At 31.5% G+C, this 27,769-nt stretch overlaps 3 protein-coding genes and 2 long non-coding RNA genes across 7 annotated transcripts in view; 3 read left to right on the top strand and 2 right to left on the bottom strand.

The window, feature by feature from the left end:
* LOC126892355 (MOG interacting and ectopic P-granules protein 1) overlaps nt 1-27,769 on the bottom strand; it is a 257,232-nt gene that overhangs the window by 113,112 nt on the left and 116,351 nt on the right. The gene's annotated exons all lie outside the window — the stretch shown is intronic.
* LOC126892357 (uncharacterized) lies at nt 2,929-3,425 on the top strand. Its single transcript, XR_007700800.1, has 2 exons — nt 2,929-3,142; nt 3,241-3,425. It is a non-coding gene; the product is annotated as an uncharacterized LOC126892357 (long non-coding RNA).
* On the top strand, nt 12,105-12,797 carry LOC126891547 (uncharacterized). Its single transcript, XM_050660723.1, has one exon. It carries the CDS (start codon nt 12,105-12,107, stop codon nt 12,795-12,797), a length of 693 nt encoding a protein of 230 aa, XP_050516680.1.
* On the bottom strand, nt 15,122-18,931 carry LOC126892356 (uncharacterized). The gene is made up of 2 exons (XM_050661876.1): nt 18,596-18,931; nt 15,122-18,511 (listed from the first exon to the last, which is right to left on the bottom strand). Exons 1-2 carry the CDS (start codon nt 18,803-18,805, stop codon nt 17,315-17,317), a joined length of 1,407 nt encoding a protein of 468 aa, XP_050517833.1. The 5' UTR covers nt 18,806-18,931; the 3' UTR covers nt 15,122-17,314.
* Nucleotides 24,219-24,757, top strand: LOC126892358 (uncharacterized). Its single transcript, XR_007700801.1, has 3 exons — nt 24,219-24,357; nt 24,419-24,554; nt 24,609-24,757. It is a non-coding gene; the product is annotated as an uncharacterized LOC126892358 (long non-coding RNA).

The raw sequence follows: 27,769 nt of genomic DNA, 5'->3' as shown, positions 1-27,769 counted from the left end.
CTTCTACATAATGGCAACAAATATGGAAGTATACCAATTGGGCATTAGAGTGGAATAAATGCTCAACAATTTTAACAAACACGGTTGTCATATGAGTATTAAAATTCATTACCTCCACAGCCACTTAGACCGTTTCCCAGAAAATCTTCACCAAGATATCAAAACGATGGAAGCGGGGTATTAGGGAGATGGGGCTATCACATGATAGCGGATTACTGCTGAAGTCTTCAAAGGGACCGTTCTTTTAAAGCCTTTGCAAGAAAATCATATAAAAGGAAGTTTTTAGGTGACACCGAATAACACATTTTTGTTGCGACGCTGCCGGTTAGGTTAGATGAAAAGTTCAAGTTTTTTTGGCAGATATGTGTGATGATTTTTGTAAGTACATTATTGTACAATAAATATTTTACTTTTTATTCGTATTTGGTTTATTTCATGGGTAGCAGCACTACATATGTAGGTGGTGCTGCGTTAAATTACCCTATATGTTAGAAATGTGATCTGTTGTCGTATTTTCCGAAAACGATCTGATGGAACAAATCTGGTGGCATTTTTGGATTCAGCAGACCCAAATTACCTAGAAACAGTAAAAAAATTTCCGGCAGCAAACTGTGTGTTTACCAGTGTTATCATTATGAAGCTCGTACTCTATACGTAACTCGCCGCATACGGCTCGTTTCGTAACCCTCATACTCGCTTCATAAGGACCATCATTAAATGCTCGTTGCATAATATACTAATAAGCTTTTTTTCATCTCTGGCAACTGTCAATTTGTGTACATAATATGATGTTAATATGCTAAAAAGCTTTAACTTTGTCACGAAACAAAGACAAGTAGGAACAAACAACAGAATCAACTATTCTAAATGGGAAATACGCCACAATTTAACTAAAAAAATGATTTTATTAACGTTTCGACGACCACATCAGACGCCGTTGTCAAAATACAAAATATGTATTAATAAATTAAACAAAAATATTGTTGCTAAGTAAAAAATTCTTCTAATAATTTAATTTAATCTGACTCATTTATATCGGCAATTCAGTCATTATATTATATATTTTACAGTAGAACAGTTTAAAACGATATTGCCAATATTTATGAGTTGCGTTCCTGGGACGACTTTACTGAAAGATAGTTCATTCGATTACATGAAATCAACCCAAACTCAAGAATATCCGACACAAAAATCATAGCATGTGATCTGTCTTTAAAAAGACAACCGCATGCAAAATTCTGAATATATTAAAGTGCCTTTTCCTCCCTTGAATGATTACTGGAAACTTCATTCTCGGGAGGAAAAGTAGCCCTTTCCTCCCTTGTTATACAAATAGCTATTATTTATTAATGTGATGTAGGTAATGTTAAATGGCAGCTTACTATTTTTTTAATTTAAGCTGTCTATCCAATATGTTTTATTTATGTTATTATATACGTACAGCATGTCTACTTAGTTGGACAAATAATATTTATTATGGGAACTTTTTTATGTTTAATTTTATGAAAAAAAAAAGAGTTATTCTTCATAACAAGCTCTGCATGATCTAAGACCTAAGATTCAAGAATTAGATATAAAATGTTATCTATATTGTACGGGGTATGTTAAAAAACATGAATTTCGCTTAAGAATAAAGTACCTTTATTTCTCACATTATTGAAAATTGTTACTATAAAAAATTGTTTGAAATTAAAATTATGTTGTAATATAATATGCAATTACATCCTTTTAATGAAAAAAAAAAAAAATATTTAAAATTTTTTCTCAAATTATTGATACTTTAAACCATTTTCATCATTATAACTCTTTTATTATTAATTTGGTGAAGAAAAGTTATTCTTCATAAAAAGCTCTTCATGGTCTAAAACCTAAGATCACAGATCACTCAACTCTCTTTAGATGTTTCACGCAGGTATCTCAAGGTCATCCTAAACTAAATGTCATTTTTAGTAATGATACGTTTTTTGAGATGTCGCCATGCACCTGGAGTGAAGATTTCTTCTATATCACTGAGTCTGAGTATCATTATAATTTGTCAATTGTCATTAGGGAGTTTTTGTTGCTATGTAACGTACGCATCTCCGTATACGTAAAGCAACTAACGTGTCGTAGAGGATGAATGTTAAAATAGGTAGTTTTTGTAACTGCCTTAACGTAACGTAAAGCAAATCGTAAAGTCATTTTTAAATTCCGTTGACATTTAAAAAAATAAAACAATGTTCACACAATATACAATTAATATACAAATGTAAAAAAAGATAAATGAATGATGAAATTGTATGGTTTTAATTGCTTCTATTTAAATATAAAAATATTATTTTTCCTTAGGTTAAAATTTTTTTATTTTTGTTTATACCTACTTTTTAGTTGTAAATTATTGTATACCTACATCAGAATTCCAGTAGGTATAATGTAAATAGTGTGGTAATATTTATTTGAAAATTTTACTGAAACTAGGTCATTTGTTTATCTAGTTATTAATTGTGGTGATCACTGTATTTCTTAAATTAATACAAGATTTATTTGTTTTGCTTTATTAATAGACAACTTAAAAACAATAAAATTTTAAATCTATTATGAAGTTCCAATTTCCAATTACAAACACAGAATAATTTTACTCAAATAGACTAAACCAATAACCAATATAACCTTAAAATGTTTATAAACGGGTAGTACGCTGATGAAATGTTCATTTGGTAGGTAATCGGGCAAGATCCTCGTGTGCATTCGGTGACTTTCGGCTCGATAGGGATGCGTATGAACCTAACGTACCAGCCCGTAACCTTAGGTAATACGTATCGCGATACGGGAGTTCAACCATTAATGCGCAAGCGTATATGTCAAAAAGATGCGTTACGTTTACGTATTTGTGTGCACAAAAACTCCCTATTGTCATCATTGTCAGTATGACTTTATCTTTATGTCAGTAAATGTTTATCTGATTGTTAGCAATGATAAAAAATCCTGATTTAGATAAAATGGATTCAAATACAGTTTTTGAAACAAAACGAATGTGATTTGAAGATCCCTAGGAAGATCAAATTCCTAGCTTACATTTGCATGGTGAGTTCAACAAATATTTGTTATTAGAGAACAAGTAACACAGTTAGTGGTGTAGGGAAGCAAACGAATGTAACACCAAGTAAGTAACCCCTACTGAAATATATAATTAATAAAAATTATTTTACGTGAAATGAATATGGTTATTATCAAATCAATTATATTAATTTTTTGTTTTAGTTGAAAGTCCTTCAACAAGTAGAGATGCACACATGTTTCAATCATTTGAGATAATACCCTTTTGTAGAAGTATTTGGAACTCAATTTGGAAGATAACTATTAATAATTTCATTTGTAAAGATACGATTTGTAAAAAAGTATATACAAAGTGGTTTTGCTGGTATTAAATAAATAAATAAAAATACGTTGTCATGTCTTATTTTTTCCCAAATGGTATTTTGTATATTTGAAATTAAAAATAATTTGCATATTTTAAAACCAAATTGTCCCCTAAACGGGGACACTCAATGTTAGCATTTCTAGAAAGCATTATAAATCTTTACACGCAAATCTATACATTGAACCACCATCCTCGACATCTCAGTCCGCAGTTGTCCTCCGGTCTGTACGGGCTTGCCCGTCAGCCTGGGGCGCTGCACCTACCTACCCTGACTCTGTGGTCTGGGGTCACTCTACCTAAAGAAGTGGTTTTACTTTTATCCTGAGTTCCAGTAGTATAGTGTTTTCTCTTTTTAGGGTTCACTTTATAATGTAAGAAATTGCTTTGGCTTGGTTCTTTTCAGAACCAGCCACATGCAGAGTAGCAGCAGTTTTTATACTTTTAGGTTTTTGCCTCTTAATGCCTTATTAATGTAAGAGACGGCGCTGAGTTCTTGTCAGAGCTCAGTGTCCCCCTTTGCACTCGCCTTTGTCAAGGCCCGGTGCATTTAACCGTTGCCTTAGCCCTGGAGGGCTGAGGCGAAGCAGATGAACTGCGAAGCCGCCCATAACTTGGAAATGGACGAGGATACGGATAGGCCGGGGGTGAATTGAGTAGCTCCTTGTATGGAATAAGCTAGAGACCCAGACTTTTGCCTAGCTTATTCCCCCTATCCGTAACAATATATCAAACTTTATCAATCTTATACAAGGTATGTCAAAAATATGAATTTCGCTCTAGAGCAAAGTAGCTTTAAATTTTACATTATTGCAATTAGAAGGATATACCTAATTGCACATTAAAACATAGTTTTTATTTCTAAACAACTTTTCATATTAGCAATTTTCCGTATTATGAATTTAAATACATAAATAAACAAAGTTTTCGTTATGCTAATGCTCGCATTTTCAGCTTGTTTTAATATGTGATTAATAATGTGACGTTTAAAAGTTTATACAAATAAAAATTTACTCTACTCATTATTTGTAATGTATTATGCAACAGAAAAATCTCTGCCAACAGAAAAGCAAAAAACAAACCGCTTCAATTGGGCAAGATCAAAGATTTCATGTACCATTAATGACTTGTAATGAGTCATATTCAGTTATGACTCGAAATTTGATGTTTATGTAAGTAGGTGCCTTTTGAAAACGGGTTATCAGAAGTAAAGGTGAAGCAGTCCATAAGAATCGCCTCAAAGAACTGTGAAAGTTCCCAAAGGATCTATGATTTGGAGGTGCAATCAGCAGGTCTAGAAAGATAAGAGGCCTAGAAATTTTAAAGAATAGTTTTGTACCAAGTGCTACCGGGACACTGTATGGTTAAAACTATTAGTCCAAGAAATGAAGCTTAAAATAGGACAAAATCTCGCAATTTTTACAGAATGGATCGATTTGCTCGAAAATTTTAGAATAACTAGTGGATAGTCCAAGGATCAAAATCTATATGATGCCGAAAGGCGCTTTTACGATGGGGGTTGTTGCCACTCCATGTCGGGGGTGGAAATTTGTTATTATATTTTGACCGCAAAAGTTGGTAAAAACATTCATTCTAAGCAAAAAACGTTCTATACATTTTTTTGATAAAATAATTTTCGATTTGTTCGCTATCGAAAGTGTTAGTTTTATATCGAAAAAATCAATGTTTTTAATAAGTTTTCTGCTAATAACTCCAAAAGTTTTCGTTTTATCAAAACAAACTTACTTAACAAAAATGTACCTTTTAAAAAAATAAACAAAACCGTTTTTTTTTAATTTTCTTTAAGACCAATAGTAATCGAGCTATCACTGGCGGCCGGTCAGGGTCGGCAGTGCCGACCCACACATGTATAGATATAGATTTTTTTAATATTTGTATCTGTGAAGTAAAAAAAAATCTGTCAGATAATACAGATTAAATCTTATTCATGGTTTTTAACAGAATTTGATCAATCCGAGCGTTAAGTGATCCCTGCGCATAACAGACTTCTCAAAAAATGAATTATCCGAGCCATTCATCTGACTTTTCGGCTAGCCGTGCCCAACTCATCCGTAGCTTGACGATTTACACGTAAAACTCAACGAAATAACAAGTGGATGATCAAGCGAACATACATTTTCTCCGTAGGCATTAAGCGGCCAGGTACGGCACATTTAAATCTGCCGGTCGGTGTTTCATTTGGAAGCATCGGCAGAAATTGTCAAAAATATTCACGCCGTTTTACGTCGTTTAATTGATATTGTAATTTTTTTAAGTTGTCAGGAATTATCATTTAGTGGACATGGTGGATCGAAGCATTTGTTAAAAATCAAAAATATTAAAGAGAATTAAAATTGTTTTAGAAATATTTACTTTCTGATTCGAAGTGTATTCGTAATACAGAATGAACTAATACATATAATCAAATAGTTACATTTTGAATAACGTTATTGAATCTGAGATTTAGAAAACCATTTGCTTTTCGCTGGAAGTAGATGAAACTTCTGATTATCATGTCATTCACAATTATCAATTATTGTTTTTCGATACGCGTTACATGGTAATATTTATGAGAGGTTTTTAGGTTTTAGAGACGTGAGTAAAAGCAATAAGGCAGAATATATTTTTGGTGTTTTAAAGAACAGATTAAAATTTTTGATATCAAAAATAAATTGGTAGGGCAAACTGGGGCAATCTTATGACGGCGTTGCTGTGCTGTGTGGTGAATTAAATGGTCTCCAGGTAAAAGTTAAAACTATTGCATCACAAGCTTTATTTACTCACTATTATGCACATATAATAAATTTAGTTTTTTTGCATAATACGTGTAAAAAAATAAAGAATATCGTCTTTTCTTGTCAGTTTAGCTCACCTAAACGGATTACTGCTTTAGAACAAATTTGTTTCGAAAAAAAAAAAGCGAACAGTTTGTCAGACGCGATGAAATTTTAAATCTCGGTTAGTTTTATCTAAGCAGATTATCTCTGGTAGTTTTAGTATCTGTAGCAGATTTTCGTGAACAGCTTTTGGAAGTTTTTGATTTTATTATCGAAGGCGACGATTTTGAAAGTGGCGATACCTAGATCCGTGAAGCAATCGGTTTGAGAACTTTAAATAATTACTCTTTTAATATTCTTTTAAATATTTTTAAGAGAGAGTTGGTCCAAGATATTCATTGTTGTTCAAAATAAGTCAACTGACATTATTAATTCCAAAAATAGAATACGAAAGCTGGTGCAAAATCTCAGAGATTTTCGTAATGATAGTAGTTTCCAATATATACGCAGTGACGTTTTGGATTCGCTTGATATTTCCGAACCATTCCAAAAAAGACACCGACATGATACATATCTCGAAAAACGAGTAGGTATATCTTGAAATTTTGGATACCTACTATTATATGCAAATAGATACTCGTTTTTCGAATTTTGAAGATTTGCAAATTTTTGACCTCTTTTACGATTCAAAATTTAAAAGTTACCTTCGCCAAAGAATTTCCAAGATATTTATTATTACAAGTTAGGTACCTACTTAAAAATTATGCCTATCCAAATATTCTCAGAAAGTGGGATAAGTTACCAAATATTTATGTATAATTCTATGTAGTAAGTACTGCAATTCATTACAACAAACTGTTCATCAATTTTCTTATTACACCAATTTCTGCCTCAACTAAACGGGATTTATCTTGTCTCAAAAGAATCAACACGTATTGTCGAAACACCATTCAAGTACATCAAATAAAAAAAAACAAAAAACAACAAAATCTCCTATGATGATTTAAGCCTTTTAGTTTGATGGTATACCTATATGAGGAGACAAAAAAACCTTGCCGACCCTGTCTCCAGGGCCACGAGCCGCCACTGCGAGCTATACTTTATTATATGTTAGCTCTTCTTCGTCAAATGCTAAATATTGTAGTTTCAAAGTCAAAATACGGGAAAACTATGCATTTTTCGAGGATAACTTGTTGAATCTAATTTAAAGTATTGAAAAATGTCTATCTCCAGAAATTAAAAAATGTCTCTGGCTTAAAAATTAAGTGACATAATGAAAAGAATGTCAGTCCCTATTTTTTCAGCGAAGAAGTGATCGGAAGCAACCTCCTAATCACCACCCTAATTAAAATTAGTCATTGGCCTTCTTTGGTCTTCTTTATTTATGTATTAATAATAGGTTCTAGAAGTTTGACCGGCTTAGGATGATTAGTTTTTAAAAAAATGGAGTCAAAAGCGAATATTTTTGTAGTTTGGTAAAAAATGCCATTTTCTTCAGAATAGAAAGATTAGCATCAGAGATACGAAAAAATGTTTAAATATGAAATTGTAGGTTATTTAATTCCCAAGAACTTGGTTTGAAAAAAATTTTTCTACACAGCAAAAATTGAGTGAATCGTAAATAAGTATATCATAAACATTGATTTTTAAAATATATAAAACTAACACTTTCTATAGCGAATAAATCGAAAACTATTAATTTTATCAAAAAAATGTATAGAACATTTTTTACTTATAATGAATAATTTATCAACTTTTGCTGTCAAAATATAATAAAAAGAATGTGTGTGTACTTTGTACGCACGTAAGAAGTTATACTTCTATTATATTTTATAATTTCAACGAAATAAATATACTTAACAGTTACAATACCAAAAATTAATAATAATCACCAAAAATTAACCAAAAGTTAACAATACCAAAAAAAAATGAATATGAATATGAATCATCCGGGATTTGAACCCGCGATCTCTCGATCTCTGGTCCAATGCTATACCAACCGAGCTATGAAGCCCTGTGCTATTGACGTGTCGGATATAATTACACATCACGGTGACAAATAGATTAAAGTGAAGTATAAAAATAGATATTTTATTATCTTACACCCAAGGAAGACAAATCTAAAGACACAAAAATTAAAGAACACTATACTAAGAACATTAATTATTTATATGGGAAATAAGCCACAATTAAAATGAAAAAAATTTTAATGTCACTGTTGCATGTGGTTGTCTTTTTAAAGACAGTTCACATGCTATGATTTTTTTGTGACGGATATTCTTGAGTTGGGGTTGATTTCATGTAATCGAATGAACTATCTTTCAGTAAAGTCGTCCCAGGAACGCAACTCATAAATATTGGCAATATCATTTTAAAGTCTTCTACTTTAAAATGTATCATATGTATCTGAATTGCCGATATAAATGAGTCAAATTAAATAAATTATTAGAAGAATTTTTTTACTAAGCAACAACATTTTTGTTTCCATTAGTAGTATTTTGTATTTTGACAACGGCACCCGATTTGGGCGTCGAAACGTCAATAAAATTATTTTTTTCATTTTAATTGTGGCTTATTTCCCATATAAATAATTAATCATAAAAATGCCACAAGGAAATAGCTTCAGAACAACACTAAGAACATTGACTAAGAATCTATAAAGCAGCAATTAGACCTATATTGACATACACGGCGGAGACAAGACTTGAACATCTAAAACGAGACGACTACTAGAAACAACAGATATGAAAATACTCCGACGAATATCAGGGAAAAGTCTGTTGGATAGGGAGAGAAACGAAAACATAAGAAGATCATGCAATGTGGAAGACATAAATGGATGGGTGACAAAACGGAAACAGGAGTGGAACGAACACGTTAGTGGAATGGCAGAGGATAGGATAGTATGAATAGCACGAGATAAGTCACCAAATGGACGAATAAGTATTGGCAGACCAAGAAAAAGATGGTGCGATAACTTAAACAATTTAGGAGGCTAATATTGAAGAAGAAACAGGCTTTAAAGCCTACATAAAAGAAGGAAGGAAGAAGAAGATTAATAACACTAATATATTCTTTTAATGACTTATTTGCGCTGATACATACATAATTTGAAAGATTAGCAACGCCTCTGTCCCTGTCCCTGTGTCTGCGCATGCGCCAGGGAATTATAAAATTTCACCCCCGATCGTAAAGAAGTATAACTTCAAAAAAAAAAAAATAAAAGTTTCCATTAGTGTTCGAACCCGCTTATCAGCGCAGTTAGTATTGATATTCATTCACCTTAAACTTTTACCCACGGAGACCATGTGTCATCTCATCATGTGCGAAGATCAACTAACTAAACAGATTAAACTTTTGACGGTTCTGAATTTAACCAAATTATTTTGATTTTGAATTAAAATTATTTAGAATTGAAAGAAATATTCGAATAAAACAAAACAGAGTAAAAAAACAATATATTAGGTGAATATTGATAGAAATTTTGATGGTATAGTATTTTTACTACAAAAGCGATATTACGTAGGTCAAAATTTTTGACGTAAGAGAACTGTCAAAACATTAGAATGTGACTTTTCATGATTGCCATGTTTATAATAAACATGGCAATAATGAAAAGTCACATTCTAATGTTTTGACAGTTCTCTTACGTCAAAAATTTTGACCTACGTAATATCGCTTTTGTAGTAAAAATCATAGAGGTATATATTAACATAGAGGGAGCCTAACTTCTGCGCTTCCTGACGACAAGATCTTATGGACTGGTTTGCTGCATCTCTTTCTAACACATTGTATTGAAAATCTATGATGACATTTAGTGTGAAGATAGGCACGGAAGAGAAGGACAACTGTAGCAGCTTTACTATGCGTAAGAGTGAGACAGCACTAATCCAAATAAAAAAGATGGTGTCGTCACTTCGCTCTGAATGACACTCTCTCTATGCTAATATATAACTCTATGGTAAAAATACTATTCGCGGTGTGCAAGTACTTGGAGGGGATACGCGAAACGCACGTGCGCGAGCAGCGGAGAAAATTTGCATTTTTCTTCGCAAATAATCCATATTGTCAATTGAAATTGTCATATTGACATATTTCATATAACTACTGTAATTGAAGAAAATGGGATTTCGCAAATGCTGTGTTAAAAAATGTAAAAATACAACAAAAAATTGTCAGGTTAAGTTCTATTCATTTCCAACTATTGAGCACAAATTAATACAAAGAGAAAAGTGGATTTCCATCATAATAAAACAAAAGTAAGTACTATTATTCATTAATCCTAAATTATGCATTTTTGCGCCCGATTTTATAATCAATTTGAAGTGAATATTAAATAAAAGTTCACTTTTAAGTGTAAATTTCAGTTTTATTATACCATAAATTATACCATAAACCTCTCTTAAAGAACGTTTAAAGTTCACTTTAAACTCAAAATCAATTTCATTGTTTAAATTTTAGTTTCTTGAAATTAAAAAAAAAATGCTGAATATTACGTATTTATTCAGTTACTTATTACGTTTGTTCTAGCATCAGAATGTTTGAAACTATCAGAATCAAATCAGAAGCATGCGCATTTTATTGATGGCGTTTAAAGTCAAAGATTTTGTGGGTGGAATTAATTGTTTGAGGTTTATAAATTTTAAATGAAAGTAATACACATGTTTCGACTATATTACTTACCATTATTTACGTGTATAACTTTCATTTTCAATATTAATAGTCTTGAAAATTTAGATGTGTACTTGTATGAAAATTGTATATCTAATCTAACCTCAAAATTAAAATATTTACTCCGTATTTACTCCGAGAGAAAAAAGCCAAAAAGCGTTCTAGCAAAAAACAGTTTGTGGATTGAACATAGGCAGTAAAGCAGTACAATAATCTGGTGTCAAACCATACAAAATTACATGCTAGAACAAACCTATTATGTATAACTAATTACTGGGACCAATATTATGATGATTTATTATTTGTTTCTTGGAAAGGTTGGGATTGACAAAAGATACAGTTATGCACTTTTAGTCTAAAATAAATAAACCCTACTTAAAGTGTACTTTAGGTGGTCATTATGAAATCAGACCTTAATGTTTCTCCACAAATTGATATGATATGCAATTATTAAAGTGAATTTAATTAATTTTATCTTGCAGTGGATATGACAGCAATTGGAATCCTACATCTTCTCACCTAATCTGCAGTGCCCACTTTATTGGAAATAAAAAAGGAATAAATACACTCGGTGCTAATTATGTACCAACAATATTTTCACCAAAATTCATTCAAAATGCATCTCTAAATAGACATGATCATTTCAAAAAGCCTTGTCTACAAAAACGTTCACCACTAATTGTAGATAATAAGCCTATCAGTTGTGAGGATGAACAGCACCTGAAGAATTTGGAGTCAGAAATAACAGCCAATTCAATGAGTGAAAATGAGTGTGATATGGTACAAGAGGAGTCAGTGGCTGGTACCTGTGGCAATAAAAGTGATCAAGCATGTCAAGTTGATATTTTTGTTAGTTGTGATAGTGTTGAAAAAATTCTGTGTTGTAATAGATTCATTTTTGGACCTAATTGTTGTGAAGCAGAAACTCAAACTGAAATTAATATACCACAAAGTGATTTAACAATAAATACCAAAAAAAAATTCATAAAAAATGTGGTACACCATCAAAAGTTCTTGTGAATACAGCAGTTGGATCTGATTTTCCATACAATGAATTTAATGGTGACGAACTTCGTTTCGAAGGGGTTGTTACGAATGATGAACAATTAACAGGTCTCTCTGGTGTATCTTTTGATACTTTTAACTATTTATTAAATAAAATGAACGTTAAAAAAAATATTCAGGTATCCAAAAAAATTAGGCTATTCATTTTTCTGTTAAAAATAAAAACTGCCTTAACATTTGCAGCAATAAGCTCAATGTTTTCTATTTATCGAACAACAGTATCAAGAATATTTTATTCAACTTTAGATAATCTAGCTGAAGCAACTGCAACATTAGTATTTTGGCCAGATAAATTAAGTGTCCGAGCAACAATGCCAGATTGCTTCAAACCAAACTATAGCAATACTCGTGTCATTATTGATTGTACTGAATTTAAAATTGATGTGCCTTCTGCAGTAGATCATCGCGTGTATTGTTATTCTAATTATAAAAAAGGATTTACTCTCAAAGTGTTAATTGGTATTACTCCCAGTGGCTTCATCTGTTTCAAGTCACCTGCAGCAGGTGGTAGAAAAAGTGATTCTCAAATCACAATTGAATCAGGTTTAATTGATCTATTAGAAGAAGAGGATGTAGTATTGGCTGACAAAGGATTCCCAGATATCCAAACTGTGATTGACAGTCAAGGCAAAAAAATTCTTCTTGTTATGCCACCTTTTTTAGAAAGAAAAAAAGAATTTTCTCAAGAGGAAACTGAGCAAACATATACTATAGCTAGAGTCAGGATACACGTGGAAAGAATAATGCAAAGGCTGAAGACTTATAATATTTTAAATAAAATACCTGAATATTTGTTTGACAACGTCGATGACATAATACATATATGCTGTGTATTAGTTAATCTACAGCCTCCAATATTTGCTGAAAAAAGTGAAAACAATAATTGAATGGGTCCGCTGAATAACGTTGTAAGCGCTACATTGTTCGTTTTTTAGAAGTCGAAGAAACAGTTAAGACATTGTGATACTGCTGAGTTTAAACATTTTAAGGGTGAGTAATACAGTTTATAATTTGTATTTACAAACTTTATTGCTAACTCTTAAAATGTTTAAGTTTGCCTTTGTTATAATTTTAAAATTTCTTTTTCGATTTCTTAAAAACGAGTGATGTGGCGCTTACAACGTTATTTTGCGGACCCATTCAATTATTGAAGGGTTTTCATCTCTGCTATTTTTAGCAATATTTTTGTTCTTTCTGTGTCAGGTTGTGTTTCTGCTGTCTGTCATTATTGGTCTGATGACTGTTTTGTAAATTCTTCCTTTCATTTCTTTTCCGATATTTTATTTCTCCATATTGTATCATTCAGGCAAACTGTGACTCTGTGTGCTCTATTCACTTGATATTCCACTTCTGTTTTGAACTTTCAATAGCTAGAAGTATCTCTCTTCAATCCGGACCCCGGTGGGAGTTTAGAGGTCAACATGATGTCATGTATTCTCCGTCTTCAAAGATCTCTGTCTCTGGTCATTTCTTTTAACTCATGTATAGTTCGCTTTTATATTCCTGTAATTTGATCGATCCATCTTGTTGGGGATCTTCCCCATGGTCTTCGGCCTTCCACCTTATATAATGAGTCTTTCCATATTTTCTGTGTTTGCTCTCATAACATGTCCAAAGTATGTTAATTATTGAAGATGAACTTTATTGGAGAGTCGTTGGCTAACGTTTAGCTTTTTTAAAATTTAATTATTAACATTGAACATATTAATTGAATTATTATAACATTCGTCTCCAATAGAACATTTCAGTGGCATCTATCTTTCTTCTTTCCGATTGTATCAGGGTTCAAGATTCACATCCGTGAATATTAAGTCATCAGCTGTTGCATTATTCTTTCCACGTGCATCCTGACTCTAGCTGTAGTATATGTTTGCTCAGTTTCTTCTTGAGAAATTTTTTTTTCTTTCTAAAAAAGGTACCTAGCATAACAAGAAAATTTTTTTTGACTTGCTGTCAATTATAGTTTGGATATCTGGGAATCCAAATTGTGGTTTGAGAATCACTTTTTCTACCACCTGCAGCAGGTGACTTGCAATCATCTTTACTTTGAGAGATCAGTTTTGCATCATCTGCATAGCAGATTATTTTAAATTGTTTTTCTCCTAGTGGGTATCTTTTTTTAGTTCTTATTTTTTTTTATTATTTCATCCATGATCAGGTTGAGCATTAAAGAACTCAGGGAATCCCCCCGTCTTATTCTATTGCCAGCTTCAATTGGGTCAGTTAGTCCATCTTTTACTTTACTATTACTTTTATTGTATGGTTATGGTAGGTATATGTCTTCGAACATTTTCATTATTTCTAGAGGTACCTCTCTTGAGTATAACAAATGGACAACACCCTTTAATTTTACCCTGTCAAATGCCTTCTTAAGGTGCACTAAATAAATATCGTCTGTTTTATTAACGTTTCGACGCCCAAATCGGGTGTCGCCAAAATACAAAATACTACTAAATTAAACAAAAATGTTGTTGCTAAGTAAAGGCCGCGTCCCACCATCAAATAATTTGATCAAACTGGTTTGAGCAAACTGAAAGTGACAGTTAGTGACGTCACATCCTGAGTGTTCATTGTGGATAATAATGAAAAATTTTAATTTTAAGTAAAGAACAAAGAAGTTAGACAACTCAATACAAAAAATTGATCAAACTAGACTGATATTGAGAGCACAGATTTTTAGAATTTCAAAAAAACTGCAATTGTGACGTCACTTTGACGTACTTCCGGAGTTTGCTCAAATTATTTGGTGGTGGGACGCAGCCTTAACATCTAATAACACCCGATTTGAGCGTCGAAACGTTAATAAAATTATTTTTTCAATTTAATTGTGGCTTATTTACCATATTAATAGTTAATCATAAAAATGCCACAAGAAAATAGCTTCAGAACAAAATATGCTGGTTTGTTGTATTCTAATGATTTCTCTTTAACTTGCCTCAGTATAAATATACCATTGGTGAATAATCTTGCTGACTTAAAACCTTTTTGTTCCTCTGCTAATGTTATAACTTCATTAAGTTTGTTTTTTATCACTTTGGTTGTTAATTTTAGTGTTGTGTTTAATAAGTTAATTCCTTTGTGAATAAATAAATGGTCAATAAAAAAATATTTTTATTTCTTCTTATTGCGTGTAATATTATACTTAATCCCTCCAAAAAATAAATGGTGTATTGAATATGGTTTAATGCAATAATTAATAAAATAATTAACACATTATTAACATAATTTATTTATTTAATATAATATGGGTTAAAGGACAAAACTTAAATTACTTATAATCTAAAATCACAAAATAACTTTTTAACCAACTGTTGAGTCAAAGGGAAAAGTTTTAGTCGTGTAGAAAATCATGTTAAGAATGTAGAAGAATTAAGAAAAATGGAGAAAGCTATTTAAATCAAGCACATATAATTAGACAAACTTCAGTCAGCTCTGAGCCATATGATGCAAAACTATATGTAAGTAAAAGAATGTTTACAGATGATGTGTCTTGCAATTGTGTGTACAATAAAAGTAAAAAATGCAAGCATGTTGCTGCTCTTATTTATTTTGTAAATCATGAAGAAGGTTTAACAAAGACAGATCATGGACAGCATTGGGGTAAGCCCAGTATAAGTCAAATATCAAAAGAAAAGTACTCTAAGGGGAAGTTTTTTTATGAAATGAGAACAAAAGCTAAACAGCCGAAAGAGTATTTCAAAATCATGTAATGATAGATCCAATTTTAACTTTAAAAAACCCTTCACCATTACAATTAATCTATGCAAGTATGAATTTAGATGACAGTAAACATGTAATTGCAGATTTACTCACAGAAATAACAAAAGGTGTTGAAACAAATTTAAAATTAGAAGAATGTCATAGAAAATCTATTGTTGTTTGCAGCAGAATATCCAGTGTGTATAATTGAGCTTGATATTCCTAATAATTTAAAAGACTTTTATAAAAATCATATATTTTTGTGCAGTGAAGATATTTTAAAGCTATCTTGTGATAATCTTGGACAAGCGAAAGATAAAAATTGGTTTTTATCTAGAAAAAAAAAGAATATCGGCTAGTAAAAATGCACATGAAATAAAGTGTAGAAAAACAAAAAATTTAGAGAAATTATTATCGGAAATGATTTCTGATAAAACATTTTCTTCTAGATCAACAAAATATGGAAACCTCAATGAATCCAATGCAAGAGAATTGTATGAAAAGCAATTTAACGTACAAGTAATTTTAACTGGATTCACGGTCAGTAAGTTCCAACATGGCTAGGTGCAAGTCTTGATGGTGTTGTTGTTAAAAATGGTATTATTTTAAGAATAGTAGAATTTAAGTGCCCTGCAAGCTGTGAGGAAAAACCTATTGTTGATGAAAGAAAATCCAATGTGCCATACTTAAAATATGAAGGAGGATGTTTTTTTAAGCAAAAGTTATATTGAAAATATCAAAATCGAGATCATTTAATAGCCCCATGTATATATCCAATGTATTGTGAATACCATAGATTGTTCTGTGGAAAGGAAATTTGAAAACATAGTAATGTAGAGTTATTGGGGAACTCTTGAACATGAGAAAAATTTATAATAAAAGAACATTTTTTAACATTGTACCTTCATAGGACGAACCTTAAAATTTTGAGAAAAGGATGGACTAGGGTCCAAGTGTAGCTCTGGCTTGATAAGCTATATACTACACAAATTTTCTGATATATTGTTCAAAAATAAGTTTTTTCTATAACCGTGTTAAAAATGCAATTTTTAGCACTCCATTAAAAATGTTACTTTAAGGCACTAGTGCTTTAAAATTTTTAAGGCACGGCAGTTCGTATTGACTGTATATGCAATTTTGATGTAATGTCAAAAAAATATAAAATTGGAATGTCAGTCAAGTTCAAGTAAAAGTTTTTGTAGTTATTGTCCTGTAATTACGTTTGTAGAAAAAATATTGTATGATATGCGTGTTAAAAAGTACATTTTTAAGGCACTCATGTGAATTGCTGAACACGCTTTCGCTCATTCTGCAAACTTTCATATGCGTGCCTTAAACGTGTACTTTTAACACTTATATTATAAAAATAACTATTATGGTTTTATTATTATACATTAAAATCCAAATAACTAATGGCAATTAAATAAATAACTACAGTTAAGTATAAAGTTAAATCATAAAGGATGGACATTAGTCTAAACAGACATCAACTTAAAAATGTAAAGTTTAAACTCAAACCAGCTCCTAGACATTAATGATTACTTCATGATTTATCAAAGAAATGAATAATTTGTAGATATATGAGAGGTCAAAGCTTAAAATTACACATTGGTAAAGATATAGCAACAAATTATGTAATGAATCTTAAGGACCCCATTCAGTCCTATGAAGGTTAACAAAAAGAATTAATATTTCACTTAAGATATTAGAAAGTATCATTGTTACCTTTTTTATTTAATAATTTATACACTTCAGGTAAGTAGTGTATAAAATAAAAACTTTCACACTGGAGCACAACAGCTTTTATAAATGTCTCATCACGGTAAACAGGAACACAATAACTACCCACTGGTGACCATAAAAATAAATCACAGATGCTTTGGCCACTAATGTACATTTGCATTTGGCACTGTGTGTAGTACATATGACTTTTGCTTAAAAGAAAACATCCTCCTTCATATTTTAAGTATGGCACATTGGATTTTCTTCCATCAACAATAGGTTTTTTCTCACAGCTTGCAGGGCACTTAAATTCTAATATTCTTAAAATAATACCATTTTTAACAACAACACCATCAAGACTTGCATTTAGCCATGGTTGGAACATACTGACTGTGAATCCAGTTAAAATTACTTGTACGTTAAATTGCTTTTCATACAATTCTCTTGCATTGGATTCATTGAGGTTTCCATATTTTGTTGATCTAGAAGAAAATGTTTTATCAGAAATCATTTCTGATAATAATTTCTCTATAGTTTTTGTTTTTCTACACTTTATTTCATGTGCATTTTTACTAGCCGATATTCTTTTTTTTCTAGATAGAAACCAATTTTTATCTTTCGCTTGTCCAAGAGTATCACAAGATAGCTTTAAAATATCTTCACTGCACAAAAATATATGATTTTTATAAAAGTCTTTTAAATTATTAGGAATATCAAGCTCATTTGAATACACTGGATATTCTGCTGCAAACAACAATAGATTCTCTATGCAAACATGACATTCTTCTAATTTTAAATTTGTTTCAACACCTTTTGTTATTTCTGTGAGTAAATCTGCAATTACATGTTTACTGTCATCTAAATTCATACTTGCACAGATTAATTTTAACGGTGAAGGGTTTTTTAAGGTTAAAATTGTATCTATATCATCACATGATTTTGAAATACTCTTCGGCTTTTTAGCATTCATTCTCATTTCATAGAAAAACTTCCCCTTAGAGTACTTTTCTTTTGATATTTGACTTATACTCGGTTTACCCCACTGCTGTTCATGATCTGTCTTTGTTAAACTTTCTTCATGATTTACAAAATAAATAAGAGCAGCTACATGCTTGCATTTTTTACTTTGATTGTACACACAATTGCAATACACATCTGTAATCAATCTTTTATCATCAATCTAAAACAAAGAAATAAATCATTAACTATTGCAATTAGACACTTATTTGAAAAAATGTAGAATATTTAATAAACAGTAACTTACATATAGTTTTGCATAATATGGTTCAGAGGTGACAGAAGTTTGTCTAATTATACGTGCTTGAATTAAATTGCTTTGCCCATTTTTCCTTAATTCTTCAACATTCTTAACATGACTTGCTAGGACTAAAGCTTTTCCCTTTGACTCGGTGTTGGGTTGAAAAGTTATTCTGTGATTTATTTTCTTAAATCCTGTTTTGATAATTGCATCCATATAACAGGATGCATCCTAATCATACTACATTTTACTAAATACAATACAAAATTCAGTTTTGACAAATCGTACAAAATCACAGCCTCCTAAAGCTAGCATCTTTAGGAGGCTGCGACAAGGACAAAATATATGTTTACTGTTTACCCTTACATAACCTCAATCTTACTATTTCTTCTTATTCCTTTTTTTGGCACCGGCCTTGACAATTATCCAGCAACCAGGACCATATGATTGGCCAATATAATTAAAAGTGCGAAAAAAAGTGCAGGGCTATGAAACCAGGTGTCGCTTTTCCGAACTTGCACGGTCCCAATAATCAAATTATGCAAATCAAAGCAAATATTTTAGTAGGTTCTTTTTAAATTTTCCAAATAGATAGGTCCTATCTATGAAATTTTTTATTGGATACTGAAACATTTACAATTATTACGTACCTGTTTTTAGCTTTTAAAAACTATTTTTTTTATTTATTTTTATTTATTTATCCACGGGAAACCCCCATTAACAGTAAAAATACAATAAAAAAATGAGGTACAATCATTCATTAAAATATAAAAAGTAAAAATAAGAAAAGCAAAGGCTTGAAAAATCACCAGGCAAGATATTAAAAACATAACAGTTAGAAAAATAAAATATAAAATGTACACATGTAACTGAAACAAATCAATAAAATTATACAAAACACAAATACAATAATAAAATACAACAACATTGCAAGATGAAACCTAATTATACATGGCAAGAGATCTCCTCAGTTGGCTCAGGCTTATATTAAACAGATCCATATCAAAACCGTTAAGGAAGCACATATATCTATCTAAAGGCATGTTACTACCGTAGGGTGTTCTGTGAAAGGCTGTGTTAAAGGTAACATTGTAGCGTAAACCTGGATATGGAACATTAAATCTTATACTATCCAACAAACTGGGACAATCAATAAGTCCATTAATAATTTTGAAAACAAAGACACCTCCCGAAATATCACGCCTAACACTAAGGGGAGCTAATGATAAACGTTGCTCAATCCCAGTGTAATCATGGTTCTCAATATAAGTCTGAGTTTTATAAGCACAGTATTTTAGGAACTTATGTTGGACTTTTTCAATAGTGTCAATATGAATTTGATGGTACGGAGACCAAACTACCGAACAATATTCTAATATAGATCTGACTAGACAACAATAGATTAACCTAACAGCATCAATAGAGAAGTAGAGTTTCTTTTAACAAATCCTAGTAATTTAGAAGCTTTTACGGATAATGAATTGATATGTTCGACAAATGAGAGCTTTTCATCCATGATAACACCTAGATCTCTAATAGACGAGACATATCTAAGAGGTTTACTGTCTATGTGATAAGCAGTATTAATTCTGTTTAACTTACGGGAAAAACTAATATAACAACACTTCTCAACACATAACTGAAGATTATTGCAAATGCACCAATCAAATAAGCGATCCATATCAGCCTGTAAAAGTTTCTGATCCTCAATATCATTCACAACTCGCCAAAATTTTACATCATCAGCCAACATTAAACATTTACTATTGGGACCGTGCAAGTTCGGCAAAGCGACCCCTATTTCTTCGCTCTGTACTTTTATTCGCACTTTTAATTATATTGGCCAATTATATTAGTCCTGGTTACTGGATAATTGTCAAGACCATAGTCTAAAAAAATAGTAAGAAGAAAAAATAAGATTCAGGTTATGTTATGAAAACGTGAACAATTGTATGTAGTAAATAAAATTAGTTATTAAAATGCAGTACTGCACTCAAAATACAATTAATTAAATTTACCTTTATATAATAATTGCATATCATATCAATATTGTGGAGCAATATATAATTTTTCTGCTTCAATAACAGAAGGTATGAAATATACGTCAATTTGACAATTCCCTTCCAGAGTTGAGACTTCTGAGCTTCACCGAAGAGGCATAAGGATGCTGAAATAGCTATATATGGAGATGGTGGTCCAACTCTGAATCAAATATAAACAAAACCTGCCTTGATCTTTTTTATCTTTGACAATTTCAATTGACAATATGAATTATTTAAGATAGTTGCAATATTTCTCCGCGACTCGCACACAGTCGTTTCTCGTTTCCCTTCCAAGTACTTGCACACCGCGAATATAAGAAGCAATTAACGATATCATTAACAAATAAATCAAAAAACAGGGGAGACGTATGCTTACCCTGTGGAACACCAGAACTTACAGTAATAACATCAGAAAAAAGACCACCCACTTTAACTCGTTGGGTACGACCAGATAAAAAGTTTTTAACTCACTCAACAAAATGGACTTGGAAAACCTATGGATGCCAATTTATTAAACAGAATTTGGTGATCAACACGATCAAATGCCTTACTGAAATCTATATAAATAGCATCAATCTGCTTACGATCTTCCATATGCTTTAAGAGATCAGATTGGTAGCAAATTAGATTCGTTACTGTAGATTTTTGTCTGCAAAAACCGTGCTGAGATTCAGAAATCAGACCCCTGCACACCCACGACAGCTGCTTAGCTACCAAACTATCAAAGAGTTTGGGAATTGCGGATTGAATGCATATACTACGATAATTTTCTATATCATTCTTCTTACCTTTTTTAAATATGGGTACAACAAAACTCTCCTTCCAAGCATCTGGAAATGTAGAAGACTGTAAGGATTTATTAAATAATAACAGTAATGGCCCAACAACAGTGCAAACACATTTTTTTAAAAGGAAATTAGGAACACCATCTGGACTGCTGGAAGTTTTATTTGGAAGAGAACATATACCATCAAAAATATCAGTGACAGTAAAGTCAGTGATATTGAAGCAAGCACCGATGTTGCTATCTAAATGTGCACTGGGTAACTTGAGATCGTTATTACTGGGTAAGTAAACAGTCTGAAAGAAATCTTTGAATAAATTAGCAATACCTTGTCCATTAGAAGCTGACTGTTCATTATAAAACATCAAATCAGGAAGGTTGTGACTAGACAGTTTATCCCTAATAAATTTCCAAAAAGAATAAGGGATATTCTGCAATTCAGCATCTAAACCTCTAATATACAGGTAAAAGCATGCATCAGACAACCGTTTACATTCTGATCGGAGACGAGAGAAAGTCACTACAATATTATAAACTTGCATTTTTCTCTGCCATCAGAACAATAAAAACTAATATACACAACATTAATTTGTTTATCCAAAATCTCCATATTGAACAATTATTGACAGATGATTTTAACACCCAATCAGATCCCGTATAACGTTTATACCATACTGTATGTGTGCGCATGCGCGCAGAATTATGAAATTTTACTCTCAATCGCGCCTAAAGAAGTATAACTTCAAAAATTTCCACCCCATGGTATGGAGTGGCAACCACACCCATGGTAAAAGTGCCTTTCGGCATCATATAGATTTTGATCCTTGGACTATCCACTACATATTCTCAAATTTTCAAGCAAATCGATCCATTCTGTAAAAATTGCGAGGTGAAAATCTGCCTTTCGGCATCATATAGATTTTGATCCTTGGACTATCCACTATATATTCTCAAATTTTCAAGCAAATCGATCCATTCTGTAAAAATTGCGAGGTGAAAAGCTTCTGTTCCTGGAATATATGGCTACGTACTAGTACTAGACAATAATACTAAAATCCTCTCGTCGTCTTCGAACAGTCCATACCTTAACCTTATTGAAAAATTGTGACAAGATGAAACAAAAATTGCATATTAATCCCCAGAGAACCGTCGCCAATTTTAACAGAAAATTAAGTGAATTTTGGGAATTTCGACCCTGACTTGAGGAAATCCTTAATAAGAACAATACCAAACAGGATTGCCGCGGTTGTAAAGGCGCCTGAAGATGTAATCCCATATTAAAATAGTAATTTCTTGAATTGCTTGCTATTTAGTTGCCACGACATTATGCACTATTTTCATGTATTTTTCCACCAATACTGCAATTCAAACTGTACAGAAACCAAGCCATTTCAATATTTTATTAAATGATAGATTTTAATGTAGATATTGTCGATCCCGTTCTTCTGTTCAATAAACAATATTTTCGAAGATGAACATCCTCAACAAAGGACATCGCACACATCTTATGGAAAATATAATGTCACTCAAATTCAATAAAATTTATAAGAATAGATTCGTTTTAAATTAACGGTCAAATCTTATCATTGCGCCAACTCTTAATTATGATTCATTACGGCGCAAATTGCAATTAAAGTTTATCGAAATCACATTTTTGGAGTCAGTAACACTGTCAGTTACAATTACTATTGCTCTGGGTGCTATTCAAAAGAGCTTAAACCCCGCTGGGCCTAAGCTGATTAGTGAAACTAATCCGCTGATTTATGGAGTACCGACAATTTGGGTATTATAAAATATTTTTTCTCTCTCTAACTTATGTACGTATCCATTTGATTTCAGATTTATTTATATCAATTTCTGCTCTTATTATTGAAAATATGGAGTTGGCGCAATGATAAGATTTGACCGTTAATTTAAAACGAATCTATTGTGACATTATATTTTCCATAAGATGTGTGCGATGTCCTTTTCGTTTGTCTCAAAATTTAGTTGTTAGGGCTCGTAATTAGTGCAAAAATAAACATTTTTCTTGCAAAGCGATCATACATATCATTAAGGATTATAGCATTTGTATCAGTGAAAGGAATTCAGCAATAAATATGTGATGAAGATTATGTAAAAAATAGGGTAAAACGCCAGTTATTGGACACGAGACAGTTATTGGACATTACAGTGTTAACTTACGATTATAAGATTTCTGCAAGTGCTAACAAGAGTATATTTCACTAGGTGGCACTACTCACTTCTATATTACGTACATTCTTATGGCTATGTTCTGCCTTTAACGGGTTCTGTGATTTTGGCGGTAAATATTTTTAGGTTATGTGAGTGAAGTGACATTTAAGCATTGTGTTAAGCATCTGCTCTGACTTTTTTTTCAAAACTACGTGTTGTTTTTAAGGTAAGATTGTATTTTTATTTAAAAGCATGTAGTTAAGACACTTATAGTCCCTAAGGTAGATCGCGTACAGTAATAGGGATTTTAATTCGGATTTAATTACGCCTGTCCAATAACTAAACTAGAAAACTTGCTGAATTCTATTATGGGACACCTGTCCAATCACTAGATAACTATACTTACCACATATTTCTGCAATTTTCAACGTGTTTACGTATAATTAACTGGATATAGCAGTAAAATTAATTTAATAATCGATTTGACAGTTATTGGACAGCTGTCCAATAACTAAATTTGGCCGTCCAATCACTAAATTGATTTTTTAGGACTGTAGTAAAATGCCTAAACTTAGAAAATACGATAAGAATAAACTTATAGAAGCTGTTAAGAATGTCCAAAATGGCACTGAATCGTATAGAACAGCTGAAAAAAAATATGGAATTCCGAAGTCCACTATAGAATTTAAATTAAAACATCCGGAACATAAAGATACACTTGGACCGTCTCCTATTTTAACTTGCGAGGAGGAGAATACTCTGGTTAGGTACGTTCATTAAATTTATCTTGATCTATAGCATTATTTGATTTTACATTCAATATTCCAGATGGATACAAGAAACCGCTTCAAAAGGTTTCCCCAAAAAGGCTAACGATTTAAAAAGCAGTGTGCAAAAATTTTTAACCGAAAATCCTCGCCCCAATAACTTTAAAGATAATCGACCTGGAGATGGATGGTTAAAAGTAAGTCGCCAAAAAAATGTATTTTAATCTGTATTTATCGTTTGATTTTTTTAGGGATTTTTGAAGCGACATCCAGAGGTTTCTAAAAGGACCAGTGAAGGTGTAACGGCAGCTAGCGCTTGTGTATCTGAACGAGACATCAAAAACTGGTTTAAAAATATTGAAACCTATGTTAAAGAAAAACATCTAGAAGAAGTTCTAACTGATCCATCAATAATTTTTAATGGAGATGAGTCAGGATTTCAAATATGTCCATCTACTGGAAAAGTATTTGCTATGAAAGGTTCAAAAAATGTTTATAATGTTGAAAAAAGCTGTTCAAAAGAAAACGTCACTGTAATGTTTACGTTTTCAGCAGACGGTAAAATTTGCGTGCCTATGGTTATTTATCCTTATCAACGTATTCCAGAAAAAGTTGCTAAAGGCATTAATCCTAAATGGGGTGTGGGCAGAAGCGATAATGGTTGGATGACGGCAGAGACATTCTATCAGTATATTGCGAATGTGTTTTACCCCCACCTAATTGAAAATAATATTAAGCTTCCAGTTATTCTTTTTGTAGATGGGCACAAGAGTCACTTAAGTTACCAATTAAGTCTATTGTGTAATGAACTGCAAATTGAAGTAATTGCACTTTATCCTAACACCACAAGGATTTTACAACCATATGACGTCTCTATTTTCCGTCCACTAAAAGAAGCTTGGCGGCAGTCAGTAAGAGAATGGGAAGAACAGCATCCAGGAGGGGTAGTCAATAAGGTTGTATTTGCTTCTATATTGGAGCAAGCTACAAAAAAAAGTTGTAAAACTGAAACAGTAGTAAATGGTTTCAAGGTTTGCAGATTGTTTCCATTTAAAGCAGATGCTATTGACTACACAAAATGTTTAGGCAAAGAAGTAGTAAGAAATTTAATCATTTCGGATCATCAAAAGAAACCCAAGATGGACTATAATACTTTCGTAAATATCTTAGGTTCTGAAAAAGTTCATAGCTTGGAGAATTTAAAAGAAAATCCAAAGAATAATCTACCTAAGGACGATAATTTGAATTTGTTGTTCAAAATTTGGAATTTTTTTGAACATGATCCACAACATTCTGATAAACAAATGGTTCTAAAAAATAGAGACACAAACATTAATATTATTCAAAATATAGCTATCACATCTCCCGTTAAAAACACTGAAATAAAAACATCAGAACAAAGTGGTATTGAAAATGTAAATATTTCTGAGAGTAGTAGCACCAATGATATCCATATTCAACAATATAAAACTAATGTTTATGACTTACCCTCTACAAGTAAAATTATTGTTAAACACGAATTTTTAGGCAATTTTTTAACTTCTCCTACTGTACCGGAAAGAAAAAATAAACGTAACACGGAAAGACTTCCTTTTGCTATTACATCTGCACGATATCAAGAAATGTTACGAAAAAAGGAGGTTAAAAGAAGAGCAGGAAAAACAAAAACAAGAAAGGAAACGGAAAAGAGAAGAAAAATTAACCAAAAACCAGTGTAGCAACAAAAAGAATTCAAAAAAAGTCAAATGTTCTATTTGTTCAAATGATATTCAATCGAAAAAATTAAAATGCGATGACTGTAGTCATTATTATCACGAATGTTGTATTCCTGTTAAGCATAGACAGCATATACCTAACGATGGTGATCTATTTATATGTCACAACTGCTTCAATCTGCAGGATAGTGATTCCGATGCTAATAACAGTAACCAAGACAGTGAGGATGAAGACATTGACGAACTTTTCACTCAATACAAAGAAGCACAGAAGCAATTATAAAATTTAATTGTGTCAAAACTGTACATAATAGGTACCCCATACCGCATAGAAATCTTTGGTTTTTCTTGTAATTTTCATTTGTTTTTAGTTTTTTATTGTGTTAAAGCAGTTGTCCAATAACTAATATTGAGTGTCCTGTAACTAAATAAACTGTCCAATAACTATAATTTTTGTAACTATTTTTAATAAATATATATTGACAAAAAATATTTAACACTTTCTTTAAATCCTTTTAGCCATATTGTAATAAACTGTTTAGACTACGTTTTGTATAAATTTCAATTCAATCTGCAGAGAACAATGTGAATTACGAATTTTTAAAGTTGAAATTTTCTTAAGTGTCCAATAACTGTATGGTTTACCCTACCAGAAAATTTTATTACTCATAATAAATTTTATCAGGAGCTTATCATACTCTTTGTTAACTTGACCAAATCTGTGGTTTCCCTACTGTCAAGATTATGAAGTAATGGGTTAATACCTATTAAACAGAAAATATTTAAACTTTGCAAGATTTAACAAAATAAGTAACTACTTGGATGTAACAAAAGGTGTAATTACTTTAGCTGGAATGGGAATTACACATTCTGCATTATGAATTTGGTAAAACTCAGCCATGAGGCATAATGGTTAACAAGCATAATAATTAAAAATTTTGTAATTTGGCATCAATATCTCTCTAAACAAAGTATCTTAATATTTTCAGTTTTGTTTTCTAAACAAAATATACAGTATGTCCCTGTAAGTTGTATCCATATGGGAAAACTTTTTATTATTAATTTTACGAAAAAAAGTTATTCTTTATAAAAAGCTCTGCATGGTCCAAAACCTAAGATTTAACCATCAAATATCAATTTTTTTGAATATTATACGAGGTATGTCAAAAACTTTGAATTTCACTCAAGAGTAAAGTAGCTTTATTTTTCGTAATATTGGAAATTGCTATTATGAAAAGTTGTTTGAAATTAAAAACTATATTCTAATATGCAATTACATCCATCTAATTGAAAAAAAATTTTTTTGAAAAATTATGGATAACTATCATTATTTTTTCAGTTACAGTAGAGCGTCGATTATCCGAACGACCGGTTATCCGAACTCCTGACTCCCGCTCTCGAGTACTGAGCAAGAGTTAGTAATTAACACTTAAAATATCTTCAATTTTCTTCAATTGTGTATCGAAAAATGGGTTGTTGCAAATACTGCACTTTTTTGTTTAATTGCTATTAGTCATTATCAACGTATAAACAAATATACAGTTATAGTTATAGTTATAGTACAATATAGTTCGATTATCCGAACAAATCGATTTTCCGAACACCCATGCCCCCCAATTAGTTCGGATAATCGACGCTCTACTGTATTTCAATTCTGATAACTCTTTTATTATTAATTTTACGAAAAAAATGATTCT

This window comes from Diabrotica virgifera, chromosome 9 (genome assembly GCF_917563875.1).
Source record: "Diabrotica virgifera virgifera chromosome 9, PGI_DIABVI_V3a".
NCBI lineage: Eukaryota > Metazoa > Arthropoda > Insecta > Coleoptera > Chrysomelidae > Diabrotica > Diabrotica virgifera.
The sequence above is the reverse complement of the archived record's forward strand: the minus strand, read 5'-3'. Positions and strand labels throughout refer to the sequence as shown.

Bases quoted from the DNA above. Each gene is read 5' to 3' on its own strand.
- LOC126891547 (XM_050660723.1), top strand. From the start codon at position 12,105: ATGTTTTCTATTTATCGAACAACAGTATCAAGAATATTTTATTCAACT.
- LOC126892356 (XM_050661876.1), bottom strand. From the start codon at position 18,805: ATGGATGCAATTATCAAAACAGGATTTAAGAAAATAAATCACAGAATA. The intron at 18,512-18,595 runs GTAAGTTACTGT...TCTTTGTTTTAG, and splicing joins CATATTATGCAAAACTATAT to ATTGATGATAAAAGATTGAT.